This window comes from Remersonia thermophila, chromosome 1 (assembly GCF_042764415.1).
Source record: "Remersonia thermophila strain ATCC 22073 chromosome 1, whole genome shotgun sequence".
NCBI lineage: Eukaryota > Fungi > Ascomycota > Sordariomycetes > Sordariales > Chaetomiaceae > Remersonia > Remersonia thermophila.
The window spans coordinates 4,165,808-4,191,254 of NC_092217.1; the positions used below are offsets into that span (position 1 = coordinate 4,165,808).

At 60.2% G+C, this 25,447-nt stretch overlaps 9 protein-coding genes across 9 annotated transcripts; 3 read left to right on the top strand and 6 right to left on the bottom strand.

Annotated features, from left to right (window-relative positions):
* Positions 1-936: 936 nt before the first annotated feature.
* VTJ83DRAFT_1159 (uncharacterized protein) lies at positions 937-3,543 on the bottom strand (the record flags this gene model as incomplete). Its single annotated transcript, XM_071007287.1, has 1 exon — positions 937-3,543. The coding sequence occupies one exon, from the start codon at positions 3,541-3,543 to the stop codon at positions 937-939; it is 2,607 nt and encodes an 868-aa protein (XP_070870512.1).
* Positions 3,544-4,212: 669 nt separating this feature from the next.
* VTJ83DRAFT_1160 (uncharacterized protein) lies at positions 4,213-4,763 on the top strand (the record flags this gene model as incomplete). Its single annotated transcript, XM_071007289.1, has 3 exons — positions 4,213-4,217; positions 4,287-4,330; positions 4,429-4,763. The coding sequence occupies 3 exons, from the start codon at positions 4,213-4,215 to the stop codon at positions 4,761-4,763; spliced, it is 384 nt and encodes a 127-aa protein (XP_070870513.1).
* Positions 4,764-5,015: 252 nt separating this feature from the next.
* Positions 5,016-6,113, bottom strand: VTJ83DRAFT_1161 (uncharacterized protein; the record flags this gene model as incomplete). Its single annotated transcript, XM_071007290.1, has 5 exons — positions 5,016-5,340; positions 5,424-5,811; positions 5,891-5,943; positions 6,007-6,013; positions 6,083-6,113. The coding sequence occupies 5 exons, from the start codon at positions 6,111-6,113 to the stop codon at positions 5,016-5,018; spliced, it is 804 nt and encodes a 267-aa protein (XP_070870514.1).
* Positions 6,114-6,658: 545 nt separating this feature from the next.
* Positions 6,659-8,488, top strand: VTJ83DRAFT_1162 (uncharacterized protein; the record flags this gene model as incomplete). Its single annotated transcript, XM_071007291.1, has 2 exons — positions 6,659-8,323; positions 8,456-8,488. The coding sequence occupies 2 exons, from the start codon at positions 6,659-6,661 to the stop codon at positions 8,486-8,488; spliced, it is 1,698 nt and encodes a 565-aa protein (XP_070870515.1).
* Positions 8,489-8,979: 491 nt separating this feature from the next.
* Positions 8,980-12,642, bottom strand: VTJ83DRAFT_1163 (uncharacterized protein; the record flags this gene model as incomplete). Its single annotated transcript, XM_071007292.1, has 5 exons — positions 8,980-9,516; positions 9,580-10,348; positions 10,406-11,552; positions 11,633-11,769; positions 11,948-12,642. The coding sequence occupies 5 exons, from the start codon at positions 12,640-12,642 to the stop codon at positions 8,980-8,982; spliced, it is 3,285 nt and encodes a 1,094-aa protein (XP_070870516.1).
* Positions 12,643-13,051: 409 nt separating this feature from the next.
* VTJ83DRAFT_1164 (uncharacterized protein) lies at positions 13,052-14,575 on the bottom strand (the record flags this gene model as incomplete). The annotated part of the gene is made up of 4 exons (XM_071007293.1): positions 13,052-13,563; positions 13,636-14,090; positions 14,160-14,293; positions 14,426-14,575. The coding sequence occupies 4 exons, from the start codon at positions 14,573-14,575 to the stop codon at positions 13,052-13,054; spliced, it is 1,251 nt and encodes a 416-aa protein (XP_070870517.1).
* Positions 14,576-16,081: 1,506 nt separating this feature from the next.
* On the bottom strand, positions 16,082-18,359 carry VTJ83DRAFT_1165 (uncharacterized protein; the record flags this gene model as incomplete). Its single annotated transcript, XM_071007294.1, has 5 exons — positions 16,082-16,309; positions 16,386-16,734; positions 16,819-17,181; positions 17,241-17,821; positions 17,880-18,359. The coding sequence occupies 5 exons, from the start codon at positions 18,357-18,359 to the stop codon at positions 16,082-16,084; spliced, it is 2,001 nt and encodes a 666-aa protein (XP_070870518.1).
* A 2,856-nt stretch (positions 18,360-21,215) lies between these two features.
* Positions 21,216-22,452, bottom strand: VTJ83DRAFT_1166 (uncharacterized protein; the record flags this gene model as incomplete). Its single annotated transcript, XM_071007295.1, has 4 exons — positions 21,216-21,411; positions 21,479-22,267; positions 22,328-22,344; positions 22,420-22,452. The coding sequence occupies 4 exons, from the start codon at positions 22,450-22,452 to the stop codon at positions 21,216-21,218; spliced, it is 1,035 nt and encodes a 344-aa protein (XP_070870519.1).
* Positions 22,453-23,225: 773 nt separating this feature from the next.
* Positions 23,226-24,849, top strand: VTJ83DRAFT_1167 (uncharacterized protein; the record flags this gene model as incomplete). Its single annotated transcript, XM_071007296.1, has 2 exons — positions 23,226-23,244; positions 23,318-24,849. The coding sequence occupies 2 exons, from the start codon at positions 23,226-23,228 to the stop codon at positions 24,847-24,849; spliced, it is 1,551 nt and encodes a 516-aa protein (XP_070870520.1).
* Positions 24,850-25,447: the final 598 nt, after the last annotated feature.

Genomic DNA, 25,447 nt, shown 5'->3' on the forward strand with positions numbered 1-25,447 from the left:
CGTAATAGCTAGGTACCTACTGGACTGGACGTTCCGTCAGCGTGGGCCGGCCCGGGTGTGGGGCCGGAGCACCTTATGGCCACGAGGTACGTACTGTACGCAGTATGTACTACGTGTACTGCAGTACTTGCACTTGCATTTCCGGATCTGTCGGGTGCACCCATGCTTCGAATGCATCCGCGAGGTCAAAGGGGAACCAGGAACTCGGAGGATTTCTATTTTTCTTTCTTTTTTTTTTTTTGTTTTTGCCTCTCACAAAAGAAACCATGCTAGGCAAACCAATGTTACCTAGCCAGGAGCAGTGGGAGGGCAGCCCGAGAGCGAGATGTTTAAGGTCACCGCTCACTCGTCTGCTCTCGTATAATAGCCCCTGGCTCGAGCCAACAGATGGAACATGGCTCGAGTTCCATGAAAAGCTGCAAAAAGGCATGCAGGCTTCGGCAAAAAAAAAAGGAAAAAAAAAAAAAAAAAAAAACCACTGCCAATCCAGGCAACGGAGATCAGACATTCTTTTTGTTATTTGTCTATCCCCTCTCCTTCCATTCGCAAGCCAGACTCCCGTGCGCTATGTGGGACGTTGGTTGATACAACCAAAAAAAGAAGACCCCAAAGGAGCCAAACAAACAGGGAGACCTCAACCGTCGTGACACCCATCCTGCGCGGCCCTCCTCTAAGATGAGCAGATATTGTGCGTAGAAGGTATGCGTGGCATACGCCCCTGGACGAAAAAGCAGGCCAACGCAAGCATCGGGATTCGGATTCCTGAATCACTCAGCCTCGAATCCCCGATTCTAGCCAGTTTTCTATCATCACCAGCTTTCCCAAGTCCCTTCTCCCCCAGCCATCCACGCCCGACGTTCCTTGCTCTAGGAACAAAAAAGAAAGAACAGAACATGCAAGAGAATAAAGAAAACAGAACCGGGCTCAGCGCCGCTGCTAACCCGCGCGAGCCCTGCTCTTCTCCTTCTCCCTCTGGATCTGCTTGAAAAACTTGCTCTGCCCGTCCCCTCCGCCGGCCGCCTTCTTCTTGGCAGCTGCCTTGAGAGCCTTGTTCGCCGCCTTGTTCTGCTCAATGTACGCCATGTCCTGGCCGCCTGCCAGCTCGCTGAGGGTTCCGGCGGTCCTGCGCACGCCGCTTCCTCCGTTCCCGGCCCCGGGTGCTGGCAGGGCTTTCCTCGGGCCGCGCCTGCTAGGCTTGCCAAAGAGGTCGTCTGTTTCGAGGTCGTCCTCGGCGCCCTTTTCGTTGTCGACAAGGGTGCGCTGCAGCAGCTCGCGGCATTCCTGGGGCGTGGCGAAGGCGAGGTCGGGGGTTTTCTCAATGTTGGCCAGCTGGGTGATGACCTTGAAGGCGTACCCCTGGTCGACGAGGAAGGCCTGGCGTTTGGAAGAGTAGTACATCTCCTGGGTGTCCTTGGAGACGAGCGAGTAAAAGAAGGCGTTGAAACCTTCGTCGTTGCGGCGCTTGGCCCGGAGGATACGACCCAGCCGCTGGGCTTCCTGACGACGGGAGCCAAAGTGGGACGAGATTTGGATGAGGCAGGTGGCTTCGGGCAGGTCGAGCGAGGTGTCGCCGATCTTGGACAGGAAGAGGGTGTTGACCTCGGGGTTGTGCTGGAAGTTCTCGAGGACCTGCATGCGCTCCGACTGGGACGTGCCGCCGTAGATAAAGACCTTTTTCAGCTTGAGGGCGTACTGGCGCAGCGAGTAGAGCTCGTCCGAGAAGACAATGATCTTGTCGCCGCGCGCCTCGTGGTAGTTGATGAGGTACTGGCAGGCCTGGAACTTGCGCGGGTTCATGGCGTAGAGGGTGCGCTTCATGCGGGCGTTGGCGCGCAGGTACTCGTCGTAAAACTCGGTGGGCATCGGGCACCAGACCTCGGCGCACTGCACCTTGGCGATGTGGCCTTGCTGGGACAGCTCCATCCAGTTGGCCTCGTACAGCTTGGGCCCGATGAGGAAGTTGAGGTGCGAGATCTTGTCGTCCTCGCGCAGCAGGGTGGCGGTGAGGCCGAGCTTGGAGTGCGACTTGATGGACGAGATGACGCGGCGGAACATCTCGGCGGGCACGACGTGGACCTCGTCCAGCAGCATCAGCCCCCACTCGCGGCCCCTCAGGAAATCCATCATCTTCTTGGAGTCGTGGGACCGCTCGCGGCTGTTGGTGACCATGGAGTAGGTGGTGACGATGATGCCGGTGCTGCCCGAGAACTTGTTCTTGCTCTCGGCAGTGAAGACGGCAATGTCGTCGGGGTTGATGTTGGACCACTTGAGGAACTCCTGCCGCCACTGGACGACCGACATGGAGCTGGTGCACAGCACAATGACGCCCTTCTTGATGGTGCAGGCGGCGGTGATGCCGACGAGGGTCTTGCCGGCGCCGCAGGGCAGCACAATGATGCCGCTCTTGGCACGGCCGTTGCCAAACATCTTGCTCAGGCTCTTCTCCTGGTACGGGCGGATCTGCGTGTTGGGGCGCAGGTCAATCTCGAGGTTGGGGTTTACGTCGTCATTGCGGAAGTCATATTCCTCGAGGATGGGGAAGCCGATGTCGAGGCAGCGCTTTTGGACCGTCTCGACGTGGTCTTCGTTGATCTCGAAGGAATGGATGGCTTCCCTATCGTCGTCATCATCATCTTCATTCAAGGCGGCGAGCAAGGCGTCTTCTTTGGAGCCGTCGCCGGCCGCGCCGGGCTGCTGCTGCGCATCGCCGCCGGGCCCGCCCAGGTTTGCCTGGTGGACACCGGCCGCGTTTTGGGTGCCCGGGATGACGAGGCCGCCCATCCTGGGGGCGGCGCTCGTGGTGAGCCTGTCGGACCCCTGGACTCGGAGCGGCCCGATGACCTTGTCCTTGAGGAGGATCTGCAGCACCTCCGGGTCCGCGCTCTCTACGAAATACTTGTTATGCTTGAGGACGAGCTTGACCTTGCCGAAGCTTCGCGTGTGCTCCTCGATCTTTCTGCGAACGATGTCCGGCAGGGCCGTCTTGAGGAAGCGCTCCAGGGTGTTGATGATGTCCTTGGGCCGCAGCCCGACCGACACGGCAGCGTACAGGCTGTGCGGCGTCAGGGCGTACTCGTGCAGGAAGGTCGGCCGCGACTTGGGCTCGGCGATGGTGATGAGGAAGTCGGTGGCCTGCTCAGCAAGCGGGTTGAAGCGCTCGAGCACGATGGTGCAGCTGTCAGGATCTATCCATAACGGACGGTTGCGGTGGTCGGGCTTGAGCGGGAGGTGCGAGAAGTCGCGTTTCCGGAAGAAGGGCGTCGCGGCATCGTACTTTCGGGGCCCCAGGTCATTATTGCCCCCGAGCCGCTTGCCGCCGAGGGTGAACTTGCTGACGAACTCGTCCGCCTCCTTGGAGAGCATGGCCTCACGCTGCTTCTGCTCCTCCGACACGTCCTCATCATCCAGATCATCATCACCATCTGATACAGCCAAACTTTCAACGCTACGGGGTGTCGCCGGGCCTGGCGTGGACATGGCCGACGTGCGTCCTGCCTTGGCCGCCGTGGCCTGGCCGGCGGGGGCCTTGCGCTTCGGCGGCATGATGGACAACGGGTTATGGACGAAGCGCGCTCGTCGTTTTGTATTCTTTCTTTCCCCCTCTCCTCGGTTCGTCTGGACTCGCCAATCCGATACCACGCCGATGGCTTCTCTAGGTGTTTTGTTGTGTCGCGTTCAAACAGGCTTGGTGCGTAGGGGCTTCGCGGCGATGGAGATCCCGATGGCCGATGGAATGGCGAGCTTCCCGGCGATAACGAGGAGTTGGTTGTTTGTGGTGGATGGAGAGAAAGAAACCCGACGACGAGGCACGGAGAGGGTTTCAAAGAATGCACGAAGGAAGATGGATGGAAGCAGATCAACGAGACGGGAGTCGTCTCGTCGCCTTCACATTGACGGGGCTTGGCGTTACCGTCCTTTCTGCATAGCCCCACATATTACTAATTCAACCAAGCGCAGGCTCGTTGTGGAGCAGCAGCATCCCCGGACCCTGCCATCTGGTTCCTGGGCTCGTGGAAAGTCGCCCCACCCTGAACCTCACCGGATGAGACCCGACGGACTTCCCTCTTCCTCCGTCCGAATCCCCTTGAGCAGCAGCAGAGCAGCAGTGACAGCAGCAACAACAACAATAACAGCAGCAACAGCAATACAAGCACCGCCAACAGCCAACGACAGCTTCTTAACATACAGATACGGAACGGAGCCGCCGCCAGGATGTGGTACGCCCGATAAACCCCCCACCACCAAACCTCACGACGACAAATCATGAATTAACCCCCCCTCCGCAGCAAACACATTCTCAACGCCCAAGTCTCGATCCGCTCGCCATGTTGTACGTGACTCTCTCAAACACATACTTGCCACCACAACCACCACCACCAATACCTTCGTCATATCACATCCCTGACCGCCTAACCCCTCCACCGCCAGGCCGCAAGTGGTTCGACTGCCCCGAGTGCCACGCCGAGCGCGAGAACCACCCCTTGCTCCAGTCCTTCGAGATGACCTTTGCCTGCAAGAAGTGCAAAAAGTGCTTCCGCAAGGACGCGTCCGAGTTTGAGGAGGCCGACGAGTACTGCCCGCACTGCGACAACCACTTCGTCATTGACGCCGTGACGCCCAAGGCCGCTCTGACGGTCGAGGGCGAGGACGCCCGCATCGATAACCGCATGATCAAGGACGACCGCGTCAAGCCCAAGTCCGGGTCGGCGACGGGCAAGATTTCGATTTTCGATCCGGATGTGGAGGCGGACAAGCTGGGCTGAGCTGGGTGGATTGGAGGTGGACGTACGTTGAGGGGGGGGCTGTCGTGGTGAGCGTAATGAGGAATGATCAGAAACAACTAATACGCAAGACGAGATACCCGGGCGTTCGAGGAGTGCAGAACAATAGAATCACTCTCAGAGAAGTTCATATTATCGCGGAAGCAATTGCCAAATCGGCTTCATCGTTGATCATGTACGACCTAGCCTGCATTGCCCTCAAAAACAACCCCCCCACGCCAACGACACGCCCGCTCACGACTCCTCCTGAGCGCTCCGCGTCAGTATAGCCGCGGTCCCTGTCCCCGGGGTCCTGCCCGTCTTCTTCTTTGCCGCCTCCTCCTGCTTCTCCTGCTCAATGTTCTTGACGTAGCTCTCGATATCCTCGACGGGCAGCATCTCGACGGGCTTCCCGGGGGCCATGATGGCGATCTCGATGTTCTTGGCCCCCGTCTGCACCACCTCGAGCAGGGACTTGATGGCCAGCCTGATGGTCGCCTCGCGGTCCATGTCCTCCTTGTAGTTGCGCTCCAGGAACTCGCGAACCGTCTTGCTTGACCGGCCGATGGCGTTGGCTTTCCTGAGGAGGGGTCAGCTTGGGAAGGCCAGGCAAAAAAGGGGGGAGGTAAAGAGTGTGAGAGAAAGGTCCGAGGATGGACGCACCATGCCGAGTAAATGCCCGAAGGCTCCGTCTGATACAGTCGCGGCGTTGTGCTGCCCTTGTCAAAGCCGACAATCAGGGTGCTAATGCCGAACGGCCGGACACCACCGCTCTGCGTGTAGCGCTGCTGCACGCCGGCGACGTACTTTGTGATGTACTCGATGGTGACGGGGTCCTCGAGGTTGAGGCGGTGCGACTGGGCCTCGAGCCTCGCCTTGTCCACCAGGATGCGCGCGTCAGCATTGAGCCCCGCGAACGCCAGGCAGACGTGCTTGTCGATGAGCCCGATCTTGGAGGGGGTGATGCGCGTGTCCTGGAGCTTCATGGCCGACCGCTTTTCGCAGCCCAGCACCACCACATCCTTGCCCTTGACACCCACGGCGCAGGTTCCTGGAGAGAGGGGGGAGCGTCAGTCGGATAGCTGTTGTCGGCGGGGATCGCGGGGGTGGGACGGGCGGCGGCAACGCACCTCGCTTGACGGCCTCGCCGGCGTATTCGACCTGGAAGACGTGTCCATCGGGACTTGGAATTCGTTAGCAGAGCGTCCGGAGCGCTTGCACCGGTCGGTTGTGGAACAAGACGAACCTGAATACTGTTGTAGGCAAGCTATGTTAGCGACGGGCTGTGGAGCAGCGGGGAGGAAACCAAGCACACCACGTACCTGAAAGCGCTCTGTCGTAACCCGAAGCCATGGTTGTTGTGAATGAATTGCGTCGGTGGACGTTGGGAAAGTTGGGAACGGGCGGCTCGGAAAGGGTGGTGGGATTCGGGAGGGAAACGAGACGTGGTGTTGGCTGGGAGCTTGGTTGTATGTCGATGGATGGATGGACGGATGGCTGCTGTTGGAGTAGCAGCTCAGGCTGCCGCCGTGACGACGAGCTCCAGATGCCAAGAAATCCGCCCATCCCACCCATCAGCCCAGCGGTCTTGGCGTCTACCCTAACCCTGGAAACCCCTGTCGCCGGTGTCGCTGCTCACCCATGAAACCATTCACAAGTCATGCAACATTGCTCCGGTTTACAACAGCGCCACCTTACTTGGTAAAGGCTTGCCCTTTTGTTTTATTTTCTTACAGATTCTTTCTTGTCTGTCGGTGGGCTGGTGGACCGGAGTCATAAGATTCTCTGAAATTGGTTTCTTGTCTGGATTTGGCCCGTGTACTTTGTGTGGTCAAGTTCTGTTGCATCTGCTTCACTCTCTTTTTTTTTTTTCTCACTCACACATTTGTAGAGGCATCATGGCAGCCAGACCACAACTTGCCCCCGTCCTCAGGAGGTTGAGGTTGCCCAAGGCTCCGGCACGCCTGGCAAGCCCGGCAGCTCTCCACCAGCCCCTGTCTCTCCCGGCCCGGACCTTTGGCACCACCTCCGTCCGGGCCCTTCAGAGGACCTCCCCGGTCGCGGCCGGCCCCGCCAAGGGCGGCTTCACCAGCGACACGTATCCCGACATCAAGCGGGATGCTCGCTTCGCCGAGCTGACTCCCGAGCATGTGGCCTACTTCCGGTCCCTGCTCGGCAGCGAGTCCGCCGTGCTCGACGGCGTCACCAACCCGGACGATGCCTCGGTGGCCGACGACATCGAGCCCTACAACAGCGACTGGATGCGCAAGTACCGCGGCCACACCCGTCTGGTGCTCCGCCCGTCGACCACCGAGGAGGTGAGCAAGATCCTCAAGTACTGCAACGACAACATGCTCGCCGTCGTGCCGCAGGGCGGCAACACGGGCCTGGTGGGCGGCTCGGTCCCCGTGTTTGACGAGATCGTCATCAACGTGTCCCGCATGAACCGGATCCTCGACTTCGACGCCGTCAGCGGCATCCTCGTCGTCGAGGCCGGCGTCATCCTCGAGGTCGCCGACCAGTACCTGGCCGAGCGGGGCCACATCTTCCCTCTCGACCTCGGGGCCAAGGGTTCCTGCCACGTCGGCGGCAACGTCTCGACCAACGCCGGCGGCCTGCGTCTCCTCCGCTACGGCAGCCTGCACGGCACGGTCCTCGGCCTCGAGGCCGTCCTCGCCGACGGCACCGTCGTCGACGACCTCTGCCGCCTGCGCAAGAACAACACGGGCTACGACCTGAAGCAGCTCTTCATCGGCGCCGAGGGCACGCTGGGCATCGTGACCAAGGTCTCCATCCAGTGCCCCCAGCGGCCGGCCGCGCAAAACGTCGCCTTCTTCGGCCTCGAGTCCTTCGAGGCCGCCCAGCAGGCCTTCCGCGAGGCCAAGGGCCAGCTCGGCGAGATCCTGTCGGCCTTTGAGCTGATGGACGAGACCTCCCAATCCCTCGTCCAGCGCGTGACGGGCAACAAGCGCCCGCTCGAGGGGCGGCACCCCTTCTACTGCCTCGTCGAGACGAGCGGGTCCAACGCCGAGCACGACGCCGAGAAGCTCTCCACCTTCCTCGAGTCCGTCCTCGAGAGCGGCATCGTCGCCGACGGCACCCTCGCCGACAACGAGACCCAGGTCCGCGCCCTCTGGGCCTGGCGCGAGGGCATCCCCGAGGCCCTCGGCCACCTGGGCGGCACCTACAAGTACGACGTGTCCATCCCGCTCAGCGACCTGTACAAGCTGGTCGAGGACACCAAGGCGCGCATCGCCGAGGCCGGGCTGCTCGACGAGACGGCCGAGGACAAGAACGACACCACGGAGCGCCCGCCCGTCCGGGCCGTGGTCGGGTACGGGCACATGGGCGATGCCAACCTGCACCTCAACGTGTCGACGCGGCGGTTCGACCCGCGCGTCGAACAGGTGCTGGAGCCGTTTGTGTATGAGTGGATCGCTGAGAGGCAGGGGAGCATCAGCGCCGAGCATGGCCTGGGGTTGATGAAGAAGAAGTACATCGGATATAGCCGGAATCCGACGATGGTGGGATTGATGAAGAGCATCAAGAATTCGTTTGATCCGGTGAGTTTGCCTTCTTCCCCCCTCTTACTCCCTCCTCCCTCTCTCACCCCCTCTCTCTCTTCTTGATTTTCCCCCACGTTTCTTCGTGCAGCAAAGCGACAACGAATAGATTCGACTAACCTTGTCTCGCAGAACGGCATCCTTAACCCGTACAAGTATCTGTAAGGGACAGAGTGCTACCTCTGTGGTGGCTAGAGTAAAAAAAAAAAAAAAAAAAAAGGAAAGAAAGAGGATTTTGCCGCCATGATGACATTTCGCTTGGCTACATGCTGTTTGTTTGGGTACCTTAGATAGTGTTCTTGTACAAATGACAAAGCAATAATTCCCAGGACGTTCATGCTCAAAGATTTGGGACGCCATGATCGGTTCTGTCTCAGCCAGCCAGAGATAATACCAGGCTGGGTTAATATCGATACCGTTCGTATGTCGCCGGGTTGCGTCTTCTTCCATGGCAGCAGGCGTCACGCAACACAACATATCACAAGGCTCAGGTTCTCATCTCCCACCGACAGGATGCCAAATGTTTGATTTCATGCCGTCGAAAACACATAAAAAAACGTTATGTAGTGTACCACCTCGGCGAGTCGTCATCATAACTCTTTAGACGAGAGCCATCTCCCCAAACCCAACCCAACCCAACCCCCCCCTTTTCCTCTCTAATACTCAAAATCATCATCCACCGCTGGGCCCTTACTGTTCGCCACGCTCTCCTGCTTCCGATACATCTCCGCCACCTGCCTGCTCGTGGTGGCCTCATCCGGCTTCTTGTCATCTCTCACCCGGATGAACCTTGGGAACCGCAAGCTAATTCCCTTTTCGCCGCTCGGATCCACCCCCTCGCGCATTCCTGCCTTGTACCGTGGGCTGAGCGTCAAATCCGCCGTCTTGACCTCCCACACGTAGCGCGGCTCGAACCAGACGTCGGGCTGGTGCTGGCCTCCCGAGCTGTGCGCGTAGAAGGGCTTGGGGCGGTCAATGACAATCTCCGACAGCTGGGCATACAGCTCCTCGAGGACCGCCTCGCTGAAGCCCGTGCCGATGTTGCAAACGGTTTCGTACGTATCGGTACCCGGGTTGTAGCAGGCCAGGAGGAATGCGCCGTAGACGGACGTGCGCTTGCCCTTGCCATGATACGCACCCAGGACGACAAGGTCAAGGGAGTCGCCCACGCCGGAGAGGTAGTCTTTCTTGATCTGAGGGCATGTTAGTTACGGATACCGGTGATGCCAGGGATGGGCCGAGGCCAACAAACTCACCTTGAGCCAGTTCCTGCTCCGCTTGCTGGGCTCGTACCCGCTCTCCTCGCCGTCCAACATCTTGACCATCAGCCCCTCGCACGACGCCTTGACCGACTCTTCGAGAAAGGCCTGGATCTCATCCAGCTCCTGGCCGTTCATCGCCGTGGCAAACGCAAACTCGCCCTCGACGGGCTTGAATGCCTTGTGCAGCAGCTCACGGCGCTCCCTGAGCGACCTTTGCACGACCGGCTCGCCGTTGAGGTAGAGAAGATCGAAGGCAAAGACGCACACCTTGACCTTGATATCCTCAGCCTTTACGTCCTTCTTCTTGCGCGTCATGAGCTGCTGGAACGGCAGGACCTTCTTCTCCTTGACGTCCCACGCCACCGATTCGCAATCGAGGACGAAGCTCTTGGTGTCCTCGTTGACCCAAGTGGGCAGCTTCTCGAGGATATCGGGGTACTTCTTGGACAGGTCTTCCGAGTTCCTCGAAAAGATGGCCGCCACGCCTTTGCCGACCTCCTTGGACGCGCCGACGGCCGACTGGCTGAGCTCCTCGTTGGTGTCCTTGGCGACGTAGTGGATTTGCGCGCGCTCGCCGTCGTACTTGTACTCGCAAGTAAACGTCTGCCCTTCGAACCTGTCCAGCACCTCGGTGATGGCCTTGGTGGGTTTCGCCAACATAGGCTTGAGCGGCACGCCCGGTCGCAGCTTGCAGTGCTCCTTGAGGTTCTGGATGCCGTGCTCCACCATCGCCGGGATGATGACATCGTAGCTTGGCAGCTCGCTGCTTTCGTCAGTCCGGGGGGATTCGACTGTTTCCAAAAGAGGACAGGAAGCCTACCTGTACACCGTCTTGAGAAGCGCTTCTCCCTGCTCCATGTCGGCGGTGCTCGGCACCGTGCCCTTCTGAGCCGCCTCGTGCGCCACCATGGCCTGCGCGAGCGAAACGATGACCGTCTTCTCGGCCAAGCCCAGTCTCAGCTTGCCCTCGAGAAAACGAACCAGGTACTTCGCTTCGCTCGGCCCGCCTTTATCCTTGTTGATGTCGATCTTGCCGGTGTTGTTTGCGTCGGCGGCGGCAAGGAGCTTCTTGATGCCATCCACCTTACGCCCCTGAGCGCCGTTGCCCGTCACGGTCGCGATTCCCATCAGGCCCTTGTGGACGCCGCGCACGGTCAGAGGCTTGGGCTTGAACATGGTCGGCTGCGTCGACCGCGACTTGCAGGCGACCAAGCCAAGATCGCCAATCTCCTTCTGGTCCTGCTTGATGACGGCCAGGCTGCGGCCCGTCGTCTCGCCGATGGCCTTCATGATGAGCGACTCGCCAATGCCGAGCTCAATGCCCGCATAGTCGGGTGCGAGCTTGTTGACCATGAGGAGGACCGTCGGGAGAAGGTCCTCGGGTGTGAGCCGCAAGACCTGTTGCAGGAACAGAGAGCAATGCGCCATGATCTCGAGACGCTTGGTGGTGAGCTCGATGAGCGAGAAGGTCGTGCAGAGAGCAGCATACGGGACCGGCTCGCCCGCCTTCCAGTCCGGGTACGGGTGTTTGGCATGCGACTTGAGAGCCGCCTGCACCTTCTGCCGCGCCTTGGCTGCCACCTCTGGCTTCTCATCGTCATCCTGAAGCTCCTCCTCCTCGACCTCGGATGACGATTCGGGCGTCTCCTCCTCCGCTTCTGTCTTGGCGGCGGCGGCGGCGGCTGGTTCAGGGGCCTTTTCTTTCGATTTCGGAGATGATCGCTTTGATTTCGGAGATGACGGCTTCGATTTCGGAGACGGCGACTTCGCCTTCTTCGGCTCTGCCGCGGATTCATCCTTCATAACAACGTCCCCGTCGTCGTCCTCGTCGTCGATCACCTTCCTGCTCTTCCGCGCGCGTTTGCTCGCGGGAGCCGCAACCTCGACGTCCTCGTCCTCGGCGGGCTCCGCATCCTTCATCTCGGTATCCTTCACCTTGGGAGGCCGGCCTCGCTTCTTTTTGGTCTCTAATCGCGCGGGCAGTGTAAGCAACCCCAACCACCTTTGAACACCATGAGCGCTCCGGCTAGGGAAGACGAGAACGAACCTTGATCCGACCCGCTGTTTTCCTTGTCATCCTGCTTCGCCTCATCCTCCTTGGCCGCCTTGGTCGCAAAGCTCAGCGTTGTCTGCTGCAGCTGTGCTGGCTTGGTTGCCGTCCCATTCGGCTTGCCAAAGAACTTGCTGTCGTGGTCAAAAGCCCAGGTTAGCTCTCGCAGATCCACCACGGCACATCCATAGCCGTCGAGGCCAAGAATGTTAGGATGCAAGCAAACAAAGCGCTATCGAGGCAGGGAAGGGTATCCAGGTTCGTCTTGAGCATCCCACACACCCCGGCGTAAGCTGCCTGTTTCGGACGTACCCCAGGGTTGTCTGTTTTGACGGCGCCATTGCTGCAGCTGTCGGTCTTGTCGATGCCAATCCCAAGAATGCCAGAGGCGGCGCTGCTGTGCTTCCTAGTCTCACGCCTTGTTGAGTTTGTACCAGGCAGCTCGGGACTCGTCGCAGCAGCAGCAGCAGCAGCAGCAGCGGGTCTGAAGAGGGCGGCGTGGTCCGGAGTATCGAGCGGAGGTTGTTGCGATCGCACCGTAGGCGATGGTGGGTGTAGAAGCGGCGGGGGATAGCGCCAACGCCGATCCCTGGAAAGGCTCGTGCCGCGGCTGCGGTGCTGGCTGGGCGGAACGGAGGGGTCGACGAGGCGTTGAACCACGGCCTGCCGAGGGCGGTGGTTTTGGGAAGGACTGACAACGCCAGCTTCTCGAGGGTGGGCTCTGGAAAATTCAGGGCTGAGGGTCGGTGGCAGGTGACGGTGTGAGGTGCCGCCCAGGGAAGATGCGGAAATGGGCGGATTGAACCCTTGGCAATGGGCACAGAACAGAATCTGAGGCGGTCGACAGAGGGAAAATGAGAGGACCCCGGGCGGAATCGAGGTTCGTTTGAAGATTTATACCAGCATGGGATCTTGCGGGAGGTTGCTCTGCAAATCCACCCAGGACTTAGGCAGGCAGGCAGCAAACGGGTGGATAGCCTGGCCGCCAAATCGGAACTCCATGTCATTGGGGACGGACCTTCGGGGATGACGCGCAAGTACGCGACTTTTGGCGAGGCAGCCGTGGGGCCCAACCTCGCGTACTTTATCACAGTCACGTGAGGAGAGGAGGAGGCCTAGATCGCAGCCCCTCGATGCCACCCCAACGTTTACGAACGGAAATGGAAGGGGGGGCAGCACGGCGTTGGAAATGATGTGAATTGCATGCACAAAGCCCGGATGCAAGCCCAATGCTTCAATTCAGGAACTCATCATGCTCAGGGCTCTCTAGCAAATTAGGATATCGTAGTGGTACATCAAACTCCCTAACGCTCAGAACCTCGAGGCTTGCTTGCTTGCTTGCTTGCTTGCATGCTGGCGACTTTCAACTTGTGCGTCCTGCTTCTACGCCCTGTCCCCGTCCCCAGTCCAAATCATCTACTGCTGAAAGTAAAAGACCTCATCCGTCGTCCGGCCGCGGATGAACTGCGGCTCGGTGCCGTGCACATAGATATCCTCAAAGAGAATCTTGGGGGTCGCGTCCGGGAACGGCATGGCCTCGGCGGCGGCCACCTCGTCGTTGACGAAGCTGCGCGCCTCCTTGTCGATGCGCTTGAGCTCGTCCTCGGCAGCGACGCCCCAGTCGAGGATGTGCTGCTTCAGCCCGGCGATGGGGTCGTTGGTCGAGCGCATGCGCTGGATCTCCTCACGCGTGCGGTACGTGGTGCCCGGGTCCGACATGGAGTGGCCGCCGTACCGGTAGGTGACGTACTCGAGCACCAGCGGGCCATTGTCCTCGACCGTCCACTTCTTGCCGTACTGCACCGCCGCCTTGACCGCGAGGACGTCCATGCCGTTGACCTTGAGACCGGGGATGTACTGGCCGCGCTTGTAGTAGTCGGTCAGAGCCGAGGAGCGAGCGGCGGACGTGCCCATGCCGTACTTGTTGTCTGCGGAGAGGCAAATATCGTCAGCGTGCGTCGGGCCTTACACCCAGCATCCCACCGCCCGGGAAGACATACTCTCGCAGCCGAACAGGGCCGGCAGGTTCCAGAGCTTGGCCATGTTGAAAGCCTCAAAGACCTGGCCCTGGTTGCTGGCACCATCGCCGTAGAGAATGACGGTGGCCTTCTTGCCGCCCGTGTACTTCTGGGCGAACGCAAGACCGGCACCGACGGGGACCTGGGCGCCGACGATGCCGTTGCCGCCGTAGAAGCCCTTGGCGAACATGTGCATGGAACCGCCCTTGCCGTACGCGATGCCCTCGCGGCGGCCGAGCAGCTCGCCGATGATGGAGCGCACGGTGCCGCCACGCATGTAGGCGAAGCCGTGGCAGCGGTACGACGTGATGACATCGTCCGTCTTCTCGATGGCGTGCTCGATGCCGACGGCGACGGCCTCCTGGCCGGTAGAGAGGTGGCAGAAACCCCGGATCTTCTTCTCCTTGTATAGCCTGTCGGCCGCCATCTCCATTTGCCTGAACCATCATCGTCAGCACGAAAGCGGGTCCCGACCCCGACGGCCAGCGGGGCTATCCCCTGCATACCTGACAACCACCATGTCATAGTACATCTGCTTGAGCTGCTTCTTGGTCACCTCAAGGGTGTACGGCGGGGGGTCGAGCTCGTAGGTCTCGAAGCTCTCGTCGCTGAGGCGGATCGGGAAGGGCTCATTGTCGGACTGGTCCAGGGGATCCCCTATCAGCATCAGAAAACGCGCAGATTTCTCGACAAAGGGCGGTGCAACACCAGGAGAGACAGCATCCACGGCCGACACACCCGGACCGCAGCAATGCACCCGTGCTTCACTCACCTCGGGAACAGGAGCCTCAACCCGGGCCGAGGCGGCGTTGGTGGTAACGGTCCTCCGGGCAGCGATGGGGACCACCGCCGGGGCGCGCTGCGCAGCAGCAGCAGCACGGAGCGGCGCTGCCCTCGATAACCGGATGGCTCGCGAGAACATGGTGGATGGGGGATCTAGGAAACCAAAGTAGAGAAGACGAACAGAAGCGAAAAAAGGGGAAAATCCCGGGAGTCGTACAAGAGGAAACCCCGAAGAAAAGTGACGGCGGGAAATCCGAGATCACAGAGAGGTTTGTTCCGCTGCAACGCAAGCTGGGCTGGGCTTTTGGCGGTTTGGCCAGCAGAAAATGGGCGACCCAGAATTTGGCGTTGGGGCACGGAATGATGCTTGTTGAATGCTGAGCTAAGCTTGATCGGGCACAGCTTGGTTGGCCTTGGTGGACCCCTGCGCATCTCCACCCGCCGCGCGCGATTTGCTTGACAGCTCCCAGATCGATACAGGATGGCAGGTCGAGGGTGGGAGTGGGAGCCCACACGGTGGGACCCGCGATATCAACCTTAAATGTTATCTCTAGAGAAAGTGAATTTTTATTTGTGTTGCTAGTTCGGCCGCCTACTTGTAGCTCTGGTCGAGGAGGATATACTATGTAGGCTCGTCTGCGTCTTGTATTGGGACCTGCGATGAACCATGGTAGGTTTCTTGTCAATCTTTGTCGCCCAGGCCTGGTTCGGATGAGGCGTCTAAGAAACTCCAAGGCCAACCCGATCAAGCCGTCTCCTTCAGAGAAGCAGCCACGAATCCCGGTCCTCCTGCATGCAAGGACTGCCATGCGGAACCTGCCATGGCAAGCCAGTGACGTAAAGCACCTAATGACAATTTGAGCCGAATCTTCAGCAGCCAGCAGTCGGCGAGACCTGGGGGTGGAGGCTATGGTAGAAGCCCTGGATGCCGTACACAGCAGCAGTCGCATCCAACTTCCGGTAGCTAGCCCAATGCATTCGATGTTGTCTTCCTAGAAATTGTAAACCAATACATTAATACCCGCACACGCTACACCAACAAACCAGCCCCGAGCGCCTGTCTGCGATAACCTGTGCGCAATCGGGGCCTTCCCAGACGCCGGCTTCCGCATGTTCCCTGTTGATAACCCTTTCTCCCTATCCCCCTGTAGCCCAAATACCAACCCCCAACCATCCTGTACCAGCTTGCAAAGAGGTTTATTACTTTATTACCCACGGCAACCCCCAAGCCTCCTGTTAGACGCGCGCCAATTTCCCGGATGCTTCTTGGTTGTTGTGTGCGCCGCCCCAAAACTCCTGCCAAAGCCATGCTAACAGCCTCTGCGAAAGAAAAAAAAAGTACAAACTCAAAAACGCCAAATCAATGCCCGCGTGTGTTCTTTGCGTTCCAGGTTGCGCCCCCACATCCTGGACGGCCCAGAAATTCGCCTGTATCCCTCACTGTATTCAGTAGAGTCGGTATCGTACTGGCAGCGCCCCTGTCGCTTGCCAACCGCCAGCTTTGACACATTGCTATGCCGCGCCAAGGGGAGAAAAGGAGAGGATAATAAGAGGGGGGATGGGTATCTGCGAATAACTAAGAAATCATGATGCTTGCGTCGTTGGTCCCTGCAAGGGTGGTGCTGCTCCGCGCATGGCCGCCAACCTAGACGTCGCCGAAGAAAGTCGAGCCGCTACCCTGAAGGGGGGCCGTCGACGGGCCGGCGTCGGTCATATCGACATCCTGTATCCCGCTCGCGGAGCTGCCCTCCCGGCGGTCAAAGGGGAAGGCGCTCAGGGGTCGGTCGGGGACCGGTACATCAAGCCGCCGCTTCGTCGGCAACATGAACCGGTCGTCATCAAGCAGCTCTTGCGGAGGAGAGAATGACCATACCTAGAGCCATGCCGTCAGCCATCATTCCTGGGGGTTCCAAAACGCGTTCAAGGTTCAAAGATGCTTCTTCTCTTACCTCCATGACCGTCCGGCCGTTCTTCAACGCCATGGCGACGCACTTCTCGTCCTCGAACGCCACGCGCCACACGGCTTCGCCCTGCGTCACCAGCTCGCGCACGAGCTGACCCGTTTTGAGATCCCAGATCTTGACCCGGCCGTCGCTACCGCCGCTCACAACCCGTGTATCGTCGAACTGGAGGCTCGTGACGCTGTTGTCATGGGCGGCGAGCCGGTGGATGGCGCACGCCCTCTCGAGCGACCAGACCCTCACGGAGCCGTCGCTGCCGCCCGTGACGAGCGTGCCGCCGCGCATCTGCAGCTGACCGACCAGAGACGTATGGCCTTGCAGGATGGCTTGGCATTCGCTGCGGTTTCGGTTAGCTCTGGCGTCCTTTTCTGTCCAAGTGGGTGGTCTTGGGGGGGGGGGGGGCGGTTGGGTTCAGGCTTACCCGGTGTGTACGTTCCATATCCTGACGCTCGTGTCCAGACTCCCGGTCGCGACCCTTTGGCCATCAAACGCAATTGCATAGATATGGCTGTAGTGGCCCTGCAGAGTGTGCAGACACCTGCCCTCCGAGATGCTCCATACTTTGGCGGTGGCGTCGTAGCTGCCGGACACAACGATATCGCCCTTGATCTCCAGGCAGCGGACGCTCGCCTGGTGGCCCACGAGCACGTTTTTGCAAACGCCGGCTTTGATATCCCATATCCTCAGGGTCGTGTCCCGGGATCCAGAGATGGCCGTGTTTGCGTCAGACATCTTGAGGCAGCGGACCGTCGAGGTGTGGCCACGCAGCGTATGCAGACAGGCACTGCGCAGTCGGTCAGCGACATTGCCCATATATCAAGCCTCGGTAAAGCATCAACTTACCCCGTAGAGAGGTCCCAAACGCGAACGTCACGATCGCAGCCGCCGCTGACCAGAATGTCGTCCCACGGGACCATAGCCCAAACACCCATCACATGACCCTGCAGCGTGCGAAGGGCATTCCCTTCCGTGTCGAAGACGTGAATCTTGGCGTTATCAAGAGCCACGACGATGTACTTGGGTGTGAGATGCAGGCTGGTGACGACGCCGCCGTCCTGGGTGATGTTGCGGGTTACGTTGCGACCGCCGGACCTCCAAGCAGCATCCACCAGGTACCTCTGCTTGAAATGTGACTTGTACGACCTGGGTGCGGGCCGGGAGGCGGTGCTGGCCGCAAAGGTGGCGGGGAGCGAGGTGGATGTGAGCAACGCGCTGCCGGAGGCATCCCCTGGCTGGCTGGACGCCTCGGGCTTGCTTTCCGATGGGACGTCGAGAGCCGGCTGCACCTCGGACAGGCTGCGTTGGTAGTCGTGCTTGACGCACAGGTTCTTCCACGTCATGTCATCGCTCAGCAGATCCCTCCACCGGCGAGAAACCTGCGATGCACGTGCGAGAACCTTCGGATCGTCGATAAAGGACAGAATCTGTTACTCCTATCAGCCAAGGCCGCTCCTGACAGGCCGCAAGGCCGGGGAAACCCACCCGAAGGCACAGCTCATCCGGCAAGGTCGTGAAGGGGTCCTTCTTCAGCAGCGGGCTGACAAACTGGTGCACGAAGCTCAGCTGGGCGCTGGTGCAGAGGTCCAGGAGCTCGGCCAGGAGCCGCGTCCTCTGGCCGTTGTTGCACTGCACAAAATACTTCCGCAGCCCCGCCAGGTACGCCTCCTCGTCCGCCCCGGCGTTGTTCCAGCTCAATCTCGAGTGTGAGGGGCCGGGCGATGCGGCGGGCGTCGGCGGCGGAGGCGGCGAGCCGGTGACCTGATCGAAGTCGGCAGCGGGCGTGCTCATGCTCGGCGTCGGCGGCCCCCGAGGCCGTTGTTGCGAGATCTTGACATTCTGGGTGTTGAGCGACAGCTCCTCGTTGAAGACGGTGCCCCTGCGCTCCGAGAAGCTGAGGGGCCGGCCGTTGTAAGATGCCATTTTGCTGGTTTGGCGTCCGTGGCCAGATGGCGGACGATCCATGATCCAGCGTCGCTGTTCCGACGGTTCACAAGAAGACGGCAATCCACCCCGGGTGGAGAGCGGGTATTGCTGGAGCGCCTGCGCAGGCGACTGGGCTGGCTGTCTTGCAGGACGCGCAAGCCGGTGCTGTGTCGGATGCTTGGATGCGTTGGGTATCGAGGAAGCGGGCCAGGCTGGTCGGGGTTGTTAACGGACCGGGCGGGTCACGAGGCGCTGCATAGGACCGTCGCGATGACGACAGAGACGGGAGGGGGAGACGGTGGCGGTCTAGGCGGCCTTCCCGCTCTGGATATATCGAGAAAGCAAGACGGCGACGACGAAAGAAGGGAGAGGGTTAAGCGAGACGTGATGGAGACAAGCACGGCAAGGGGTGGCGTTGGAGCACCAACAGCAGCTCGTCTGTGCGGTCACGTCTTCGGACAAATACACCGACTAATCAGTCATAACCTCGGAAAAACGGGGTGGTCTCCAGAGTTGTCGAGTCGTGTATGGTCGGAAGACGGGATCAGGGGTACCACCTCAGTGTTGAAATGTCGTGCAACAGGCCCGGCGTTGAGCCAAGTTGACGGTGCACAGGGTTTGGGAGGCTTTCGGGCTCGAAGGGATGAAAGTGAGGGTTGAGAAAAAGGGAAGAAATATGAGGCGAGCAAGAGGGAAGGGGCGTCTCCTTCCCTGAGCGATTCCCATGCGCCAAAATGAGGAGAAGGCTGACTGGGGGGGGGGGTAAGGTAAGAGAGGCGCTCGCCTGGAACCTGCCCAGCTTTCGACGCATTTTGCGGTGCAGCCACTGCGCACCGCAGGCCTGCCCCACTTTGATGCCGCCCACCCGCTCCGAATGGACCAAACCTGCCGCGGATGCTTTTGGGCAACGAATCTGCCACCTGTCGGCCCCTCCGTGCTCCCTTGGGATATTCAATGGAGCCACGAAGATGATATTCAGGCACGAATCAACCAGGCCGTTTGGCCGCAGATCGAGAGGCTTGAGATAGCAGCCTCGTCTCTTGGGGCGCCGGGCATCTTCTCCGGCCTGGCGCAATTGGGCAGCACTCTTTTTTTTCCTTTTTTTTTTTTTTTTTCGGTTTACATCTCGCCGGCTGTATCCGCGTATCCGGCGCCATGGCTGAAAAAGAGATCCGAGGAAACAGCATGGTTCAGGGATTACCGTTCGGTACGGGCTGCGTTGACTTGGGAAAACATGGAGCCTGAAAGCAGGCATGCAGGGTAAGCAATGCATTTGCGGCGCTGACGGCGGAAACCCCGTCCCTTGATCGAAATGCCGATGCCGCGTTGCCTTGATTGTTAAGACAAGACGTCGGCTGCTCGCCCAAGTCCCTGTCTCTTGGGGGCCCTCGAAGCGAACACCCTACTGCGCGTAGGGATGGAAGACGACGGTGCGGATGGTTTCCCAGGGCCACATACCCCAGGAAGCAGAGCCCCGATCTGCGCGGTTCAAGATGGCCTGCCGTCCGGGTACATGTCCAAACCGTCCCGATGTTCAGACCGCCACCTCTTCCCGGGTTGGCTCGCCCCGAGTTGGCTCGTCTGGATCCAGCGTTTTCTGTGTTGCACACAGTATCCGACCCCAAGATTGGATTGGCCCCCAAGCCTAGGCAAGGGATGTCCATCTGCTGGAAATATCTGCTGTGCATCCTGAGCCACAAGACAGGGCAGGTTCAGGTACCCAACCTCCGGGCCCAAGGCATTGCTCTCCCCAGCCGGGCTACCCAGCTCTGTGCGCGGCAGCCCCGCATGAGGGAGGCCGCGCCCGATGGCGCCGCATGCCGGCCAGGTTTGGCGCAAGCGTTGCAGCGAGATTGCTGCTGCGGTCGTTGGTCATGCTCCCGCAGCTGATGCCATGCATAATGCAAGCACCTAGGGAAATGGGGCAAAAACGTCTACTGTGTACACTACGTGCAGCAACGTAGGGGCAGGAACGCCCAAAATGGGAGGATTCCGGGTGGTTCGTCCTCATCCCTGAGGCCGATACCTGCTCTATGAAGGATTGGTTGAACACGAGATGGCATCCCCACCGTCACGCCATCCCTTGCGCTGGGATGGCACAAGGTGAAAGACGCATGTAGCATATGGCCCATGGCCGGAGCGGAAGAGTTTGCGAGGGAGCCTTTGTCGCACGATGGTCGGTTTGGATGTGCGTGGCAGGCCAGAAGGAGGGCCTGGCAGCTTAGCAAACTGTCGCCATCGCCTTGCTCCGCGCCGTCGTCCTACACTAGCGTTTTACACGCAGCCAGGGTCGCGTCCCGTCTTCTCTGGACAAAAAGAAGAATCCCACCGCCATGACTATGTATGGCCGGTTTTTTTTGCTTTGCATCCCTTTTTAGCTGTCACCATCTATCCCGGACAGCCAGCCCTGCCCGCCCCAACCGATTGCCTGAAACACCCGCCTCCCTCCTCTGGTGCCAGGAATTGAGGACGGTTCCTGAAACGGACCCACCCTCCCTTGCCGTGCCGTTCTAAAATTTAGCCTCCGTTGGGGCGTCGCAGGCTTGGCCAGGTCGTCCCGCGGGGGGGGGGGGGGGGGGGGGGGGTTGTTTCGGGGATATCGGCGCCCACGACTCGGGGATAACGTCACGTCATGACCACGAGACCTTCGGAGGAAATATGGTGCCGCGCGGCATACTTACGGAGGTGCGGGTAGAAAGTCCAGCCGAACAATCCCCGTGCATATCCTGACACTCTCGACAAAGCCGTCGTCCATGGAGCCGGCAACACCCAGGACCAAAAGGCAACAACAACAGGCCGTCCCGACGTCATCCAAGGTGTTCATGTTTATATATAGAATCGTGTCATGTAGCGCGCCCCCGAGCCTACCAGGAACACCCAAGCTTCGCATGTCGTTTAGTGGTGGTGGTGCCCAAACCGCGTCAAAAGCGGCAACAAGAATCCCACCAGCGTCGTGATGGTGTCGCGCATCTGCAGCTTGCCGTGTCTCCTGCTCGAAGACCCAGCTTCCGAATACCCGTTGCCGCCCATGTGGTGGCTCAAATGGTCTGCCGAGTGATTCTCTTCCTGCATGGCATGCATGGCAACGTACCTTTTGAGCTCCATGTTAGCCACGGCTTGTGCCAACAACGGCCGCCAGGGGGGGTCAGGATACTCACAGAAACGTCCCGGCGCTGAACAAGAGCAGCATGCCCGTCCACCACTGCGCCGACTCCCCCTCCATCCCGCCGCCGCCGATCATGGACACGAGGAAGAAGGTGGCCAACGCGCCCGCGGGGGCCGCCAGGCTGAACACCATGAGGTGCACGCGAATCGCCCGCTTCGACAGGCCCTGCTTCAGCAGGACCGACGTCAGCCCGAACGCCGCGGGCGCCTTGTGGACAAGGATGGCAAAGAAGATGATGAGCCCGACGTTCAGGCTCGCCCCCGTGGCCGATGCGCCCATGGCGATGCCGTCTGCCGCGGCGTGGATCACCAGCCCCGTCGTCGTCGCCAGGCTGCGCGTCTGCTTGGGCGACGGCGTCAGGGACCCTAGGAAGCCGTCGCCTTCTCCGTCTTCGTCCTCCCCCGGCGCGCCTGGTCCGGCCAGGTTGTCGAGGCTGACGTGCCGGCTCGTCGGCGCCGTTTGGAAGTTTTCGGCAGCGTGGCGGGGCAGCCGGTCGATGAGGAACATCAGCGCGAAGCCAATGACCAGGGCGAAGCCGATGTTGAAGGCCGGCAGCTCGGGCGTTGGTGGTACCGTCTGGTGATCGTCGGCCCTCCCCGCCAGGCCCCGGCTCTCTTGGGCATGGGCGTGCTGCGTCGACGCGGCGAGCGCCTCGATGCCTTCGGGAAGGATGACGATCAAGCAGCTGCCAACGAGGAGGCCGGCGCCGAGGGACGTGATGAGTCGGAGCTGCGATGGCGAGAGGGACAAGGATAACGGGAGGACGCCGGCCAGGAAGGAGCTGTCGCGCGGGTCAGCAGGTTGGTTCGGGCGCAGGGCTCTCTCAGCGTGTTAGACATACGCGACGGCCATGACCACCTGTTGAGGGGGAGGGGAAAAGTCAGCTCCATGTCCATTCTCGTCCCAACTTGGCATTCTGCCCACGCGACTCACCGAGGTCATGATCAGAAAAGCGAGACCGGCCATCTCAAGCGGTACCAAGCGAAACAGCGCTGAGGGCCTTTCGTGTGGTTGAAGCAGCTGGTATCGGGACCATTGGCACCCGTCAGTCTTGTTCAAACCGTATGGTGGCTGTTCCCCGCCGATGGTATGCTGTGCTGCGTTGGCCCAAAGCCCTCCCTTCAGATGCAAGACTTGTCAATTCAGCCTGCTTTCGCAAGCTCCACTGCATCAACCGTTGCCGTCCCCACAGATCTCGGCTGCCGGCACGCTTGTCCATTTCGGACTAGCGACCGGCCTTCTCATGTGCCTGAGAGCCGTACTGTGCAGCACTGTGTTCTTCAGGAACCCAGCCCAGATGAGTTGATCGTCCGGGAAGCGAGGGAGGTGTGGGCGTTTGCCAGAGATGGGAAGATGTGCGGCATCAAAAGCGTACAAGATAGCCGTCGCATTGTGCAACTGGCTCGAGGGTTTTGAAAATTACAATCGTTCTATCGTTACCGTACGTAGGTAGTGTGTAGTGCGCGAATGCTATAGTACAAGCATGTACTAAAGAAACCCATCAATTCCCTACCTGTAGCGTACAGGAGTGCACAGTGTGGATCTCGACCGTCGCGACAAAACCCATTAAAGAACGACACGGGCAGACGCGTCTGTCGCGATTTGTTAAAGTGCAAACCTTCCATCCCATCGTCGACTCCGGTTTTCATCCCACAAGCAGATTCTTCGCCAACAACCGATCACCTCCTCGAGCAAGCCCAACAACTCCACCATTGGCGGCACAAGAAGGCTCGTTCAACATGTCTTCGGGCGATGATTGTAAGAAGACAAACGAACAGGATCCTCCCGCGTTCCCGTTTCTGGGCTAACCTTGACGTTCTGCCACCCCCAGGGTCAACGCCGTCCAACGACGCGCTGCTTCTAACGCTCGTGTCGCCGTCGCCGTCGGGCCCCAAGACCATCGGCCACAGCTTCCACCCCAGGTTCACATACTCCATCTTTGGCGAAAGCGAGGAGATCTTTGGCTACCGCGACCTCGAGATCAACCTCCGGTACAATGCGAGCGACCTGCGCCCCAACCTCACCGTCTCGTACGGCAAGAAGTTCCCTACCGTAGGGGAGACCGAAGCGACAGATGTCGAGGGCGCCCTGCGCGAGTTCCTCCCCGACGTGGCGTTCCAGAAGAAGAGCGACTTCGAGACGGCGATCAAGAACGTGAGCGCTGACTGGACCCCGCCTGGAGCGTTGTGCGCCAAGTTCTCCACCAAGGGCAGCCACTTCGAGGTCTGGAAGGCCAGCCTCGCGGACCCCGCGGTCAAGCAGCTCGTCAGGCGCATCCAGATCCTCGTCCCGCTCTTCATCGAAGGCGGAACCCCCATCGACGTCGACGCCTCGGACGCCGACCGGTGGACCGTGTTCTTCCTCTACGAGAAGAAGGCTGCGAGCGACGACGGCAGCAACCCGTACGTTTTCGCCGGCTACTGCACCGTCTACCGCTTCTTCGTCATGCTCCCAAAGGCCACCCCTGCATCCTCCCCCTCCGAGGAGGTCGTCGAGAAGGCCGCCCAGTCCCAAGACTTTGACCTCTCCGAGCTCCCCTGCCGGACCCGCATCTCGCAGTTCATCATCCTCCCCATCTTCCAAGGCCGGGGCCTGGGCCCGCGGCTCTACTCTCACATCTACCAAGACTACCTGCACCACCCGCAAACGGTCGAGATCACCGTCGAGGACCCCAACGAGGCCTTCGACGACATGCGCGACGTCGCCGACCTGCACTTCCTGCGCACCCTGAAGGAGTTCCGCGACCTGCGCATCAACACCGAGCTCGCCATCCCCAAGCGCGGCCCCGCGCCCGACAACATCGTGGACAAGGCCGCCTGGGAGGCGACGCGCGCCCAGGCAAAGATGGCCCCGCGCCAGTTCGCCCGCGTCTTGGAGATGGACCTCATGTCGCGCCTGCCCGAGACCGTGCGGCCCGGCATCGAAGTGCCCGAGGAGGAGGAGGAGGAGGAGAAGCAGGCAGAGGCCGAGGCCAACGGGAAGAAGCCAGGCAAGGGGAAGGGCAAGGCGCCGGTACGGCCCAGGCCGACCAAGGAGCAGGAGCACCGGTACCGGCTCTGGCGGCTGCTGCTCAAGGTGCGGCTGTACAAGCACAACAAGGACGCGCTGGGCGAGCTGGAGGTGCCGGAGCGCATCGCCAAGCTGGACGAGACGGTGGCGAGCGTCGAGTTCGACTATGCGCGCCTGCTGCTCAAGGCCGAGGAGCAGGCCCAGAGGATGCGCGCCGAGGGCGCCGAGGCCTCGGCCGGTGCGGCGGCGGCGCCGCTGGCGAAGAATGGGAAGCGCAAGGCGGACGGGAACGGGGAGGCGCCGACGGTCAGCAAGAAGGTCAGGGTGGAGAGCGTGAGCGATGAGGAGGCATAACGTCCGTCCCCCTTTCGCCGAAGGGGGTGGATGGGTAGACACTGGAGTTCCCGGGCTCGGCTGGGGTGGGGTGGGCGTTGGGGTTGGGATTTTGGGAGGTCTGTACCTAGGTAATACGCCGTCGTCCTGTTTGGCCTGTTCTAGGCCGGTGTGCTCTCTGGCGTTGGTGGTAGCAAATATCCAGGCCGTCGTTTCGTGAAGCCGTCTCGGTCCAACTCAAAGTGCCTGTGAACCTGGCAGCACAGCATGTAATAACCATGCGCATTGGCTCCTGGCAACATTCTGGCCGTCGTCATCCAATGTGGGGATGTTTTCGTGGCCACCACGCACTTTTCCATCCCTGTTTTGGCCGTCTTTTCTTTTCTTTGGCCATGCTACCTCAAGTACTGCTCAACTGCTTTTCTGACCCACGAATCTCCATGGGCCGAGTCCCTGCCGATGATACCTGATGATGGCCGAAACCTGGATCTTTGTCTTGACCGGCTCTCGGGTACGCGAGATGGACGAGAACTTACACAACCATATTGTGTGGTACAGGCTATCACGTGCATGGATGGTCTGGATGAGGAACCAGAGGTGCGTGCGCAGCAATAAGAAT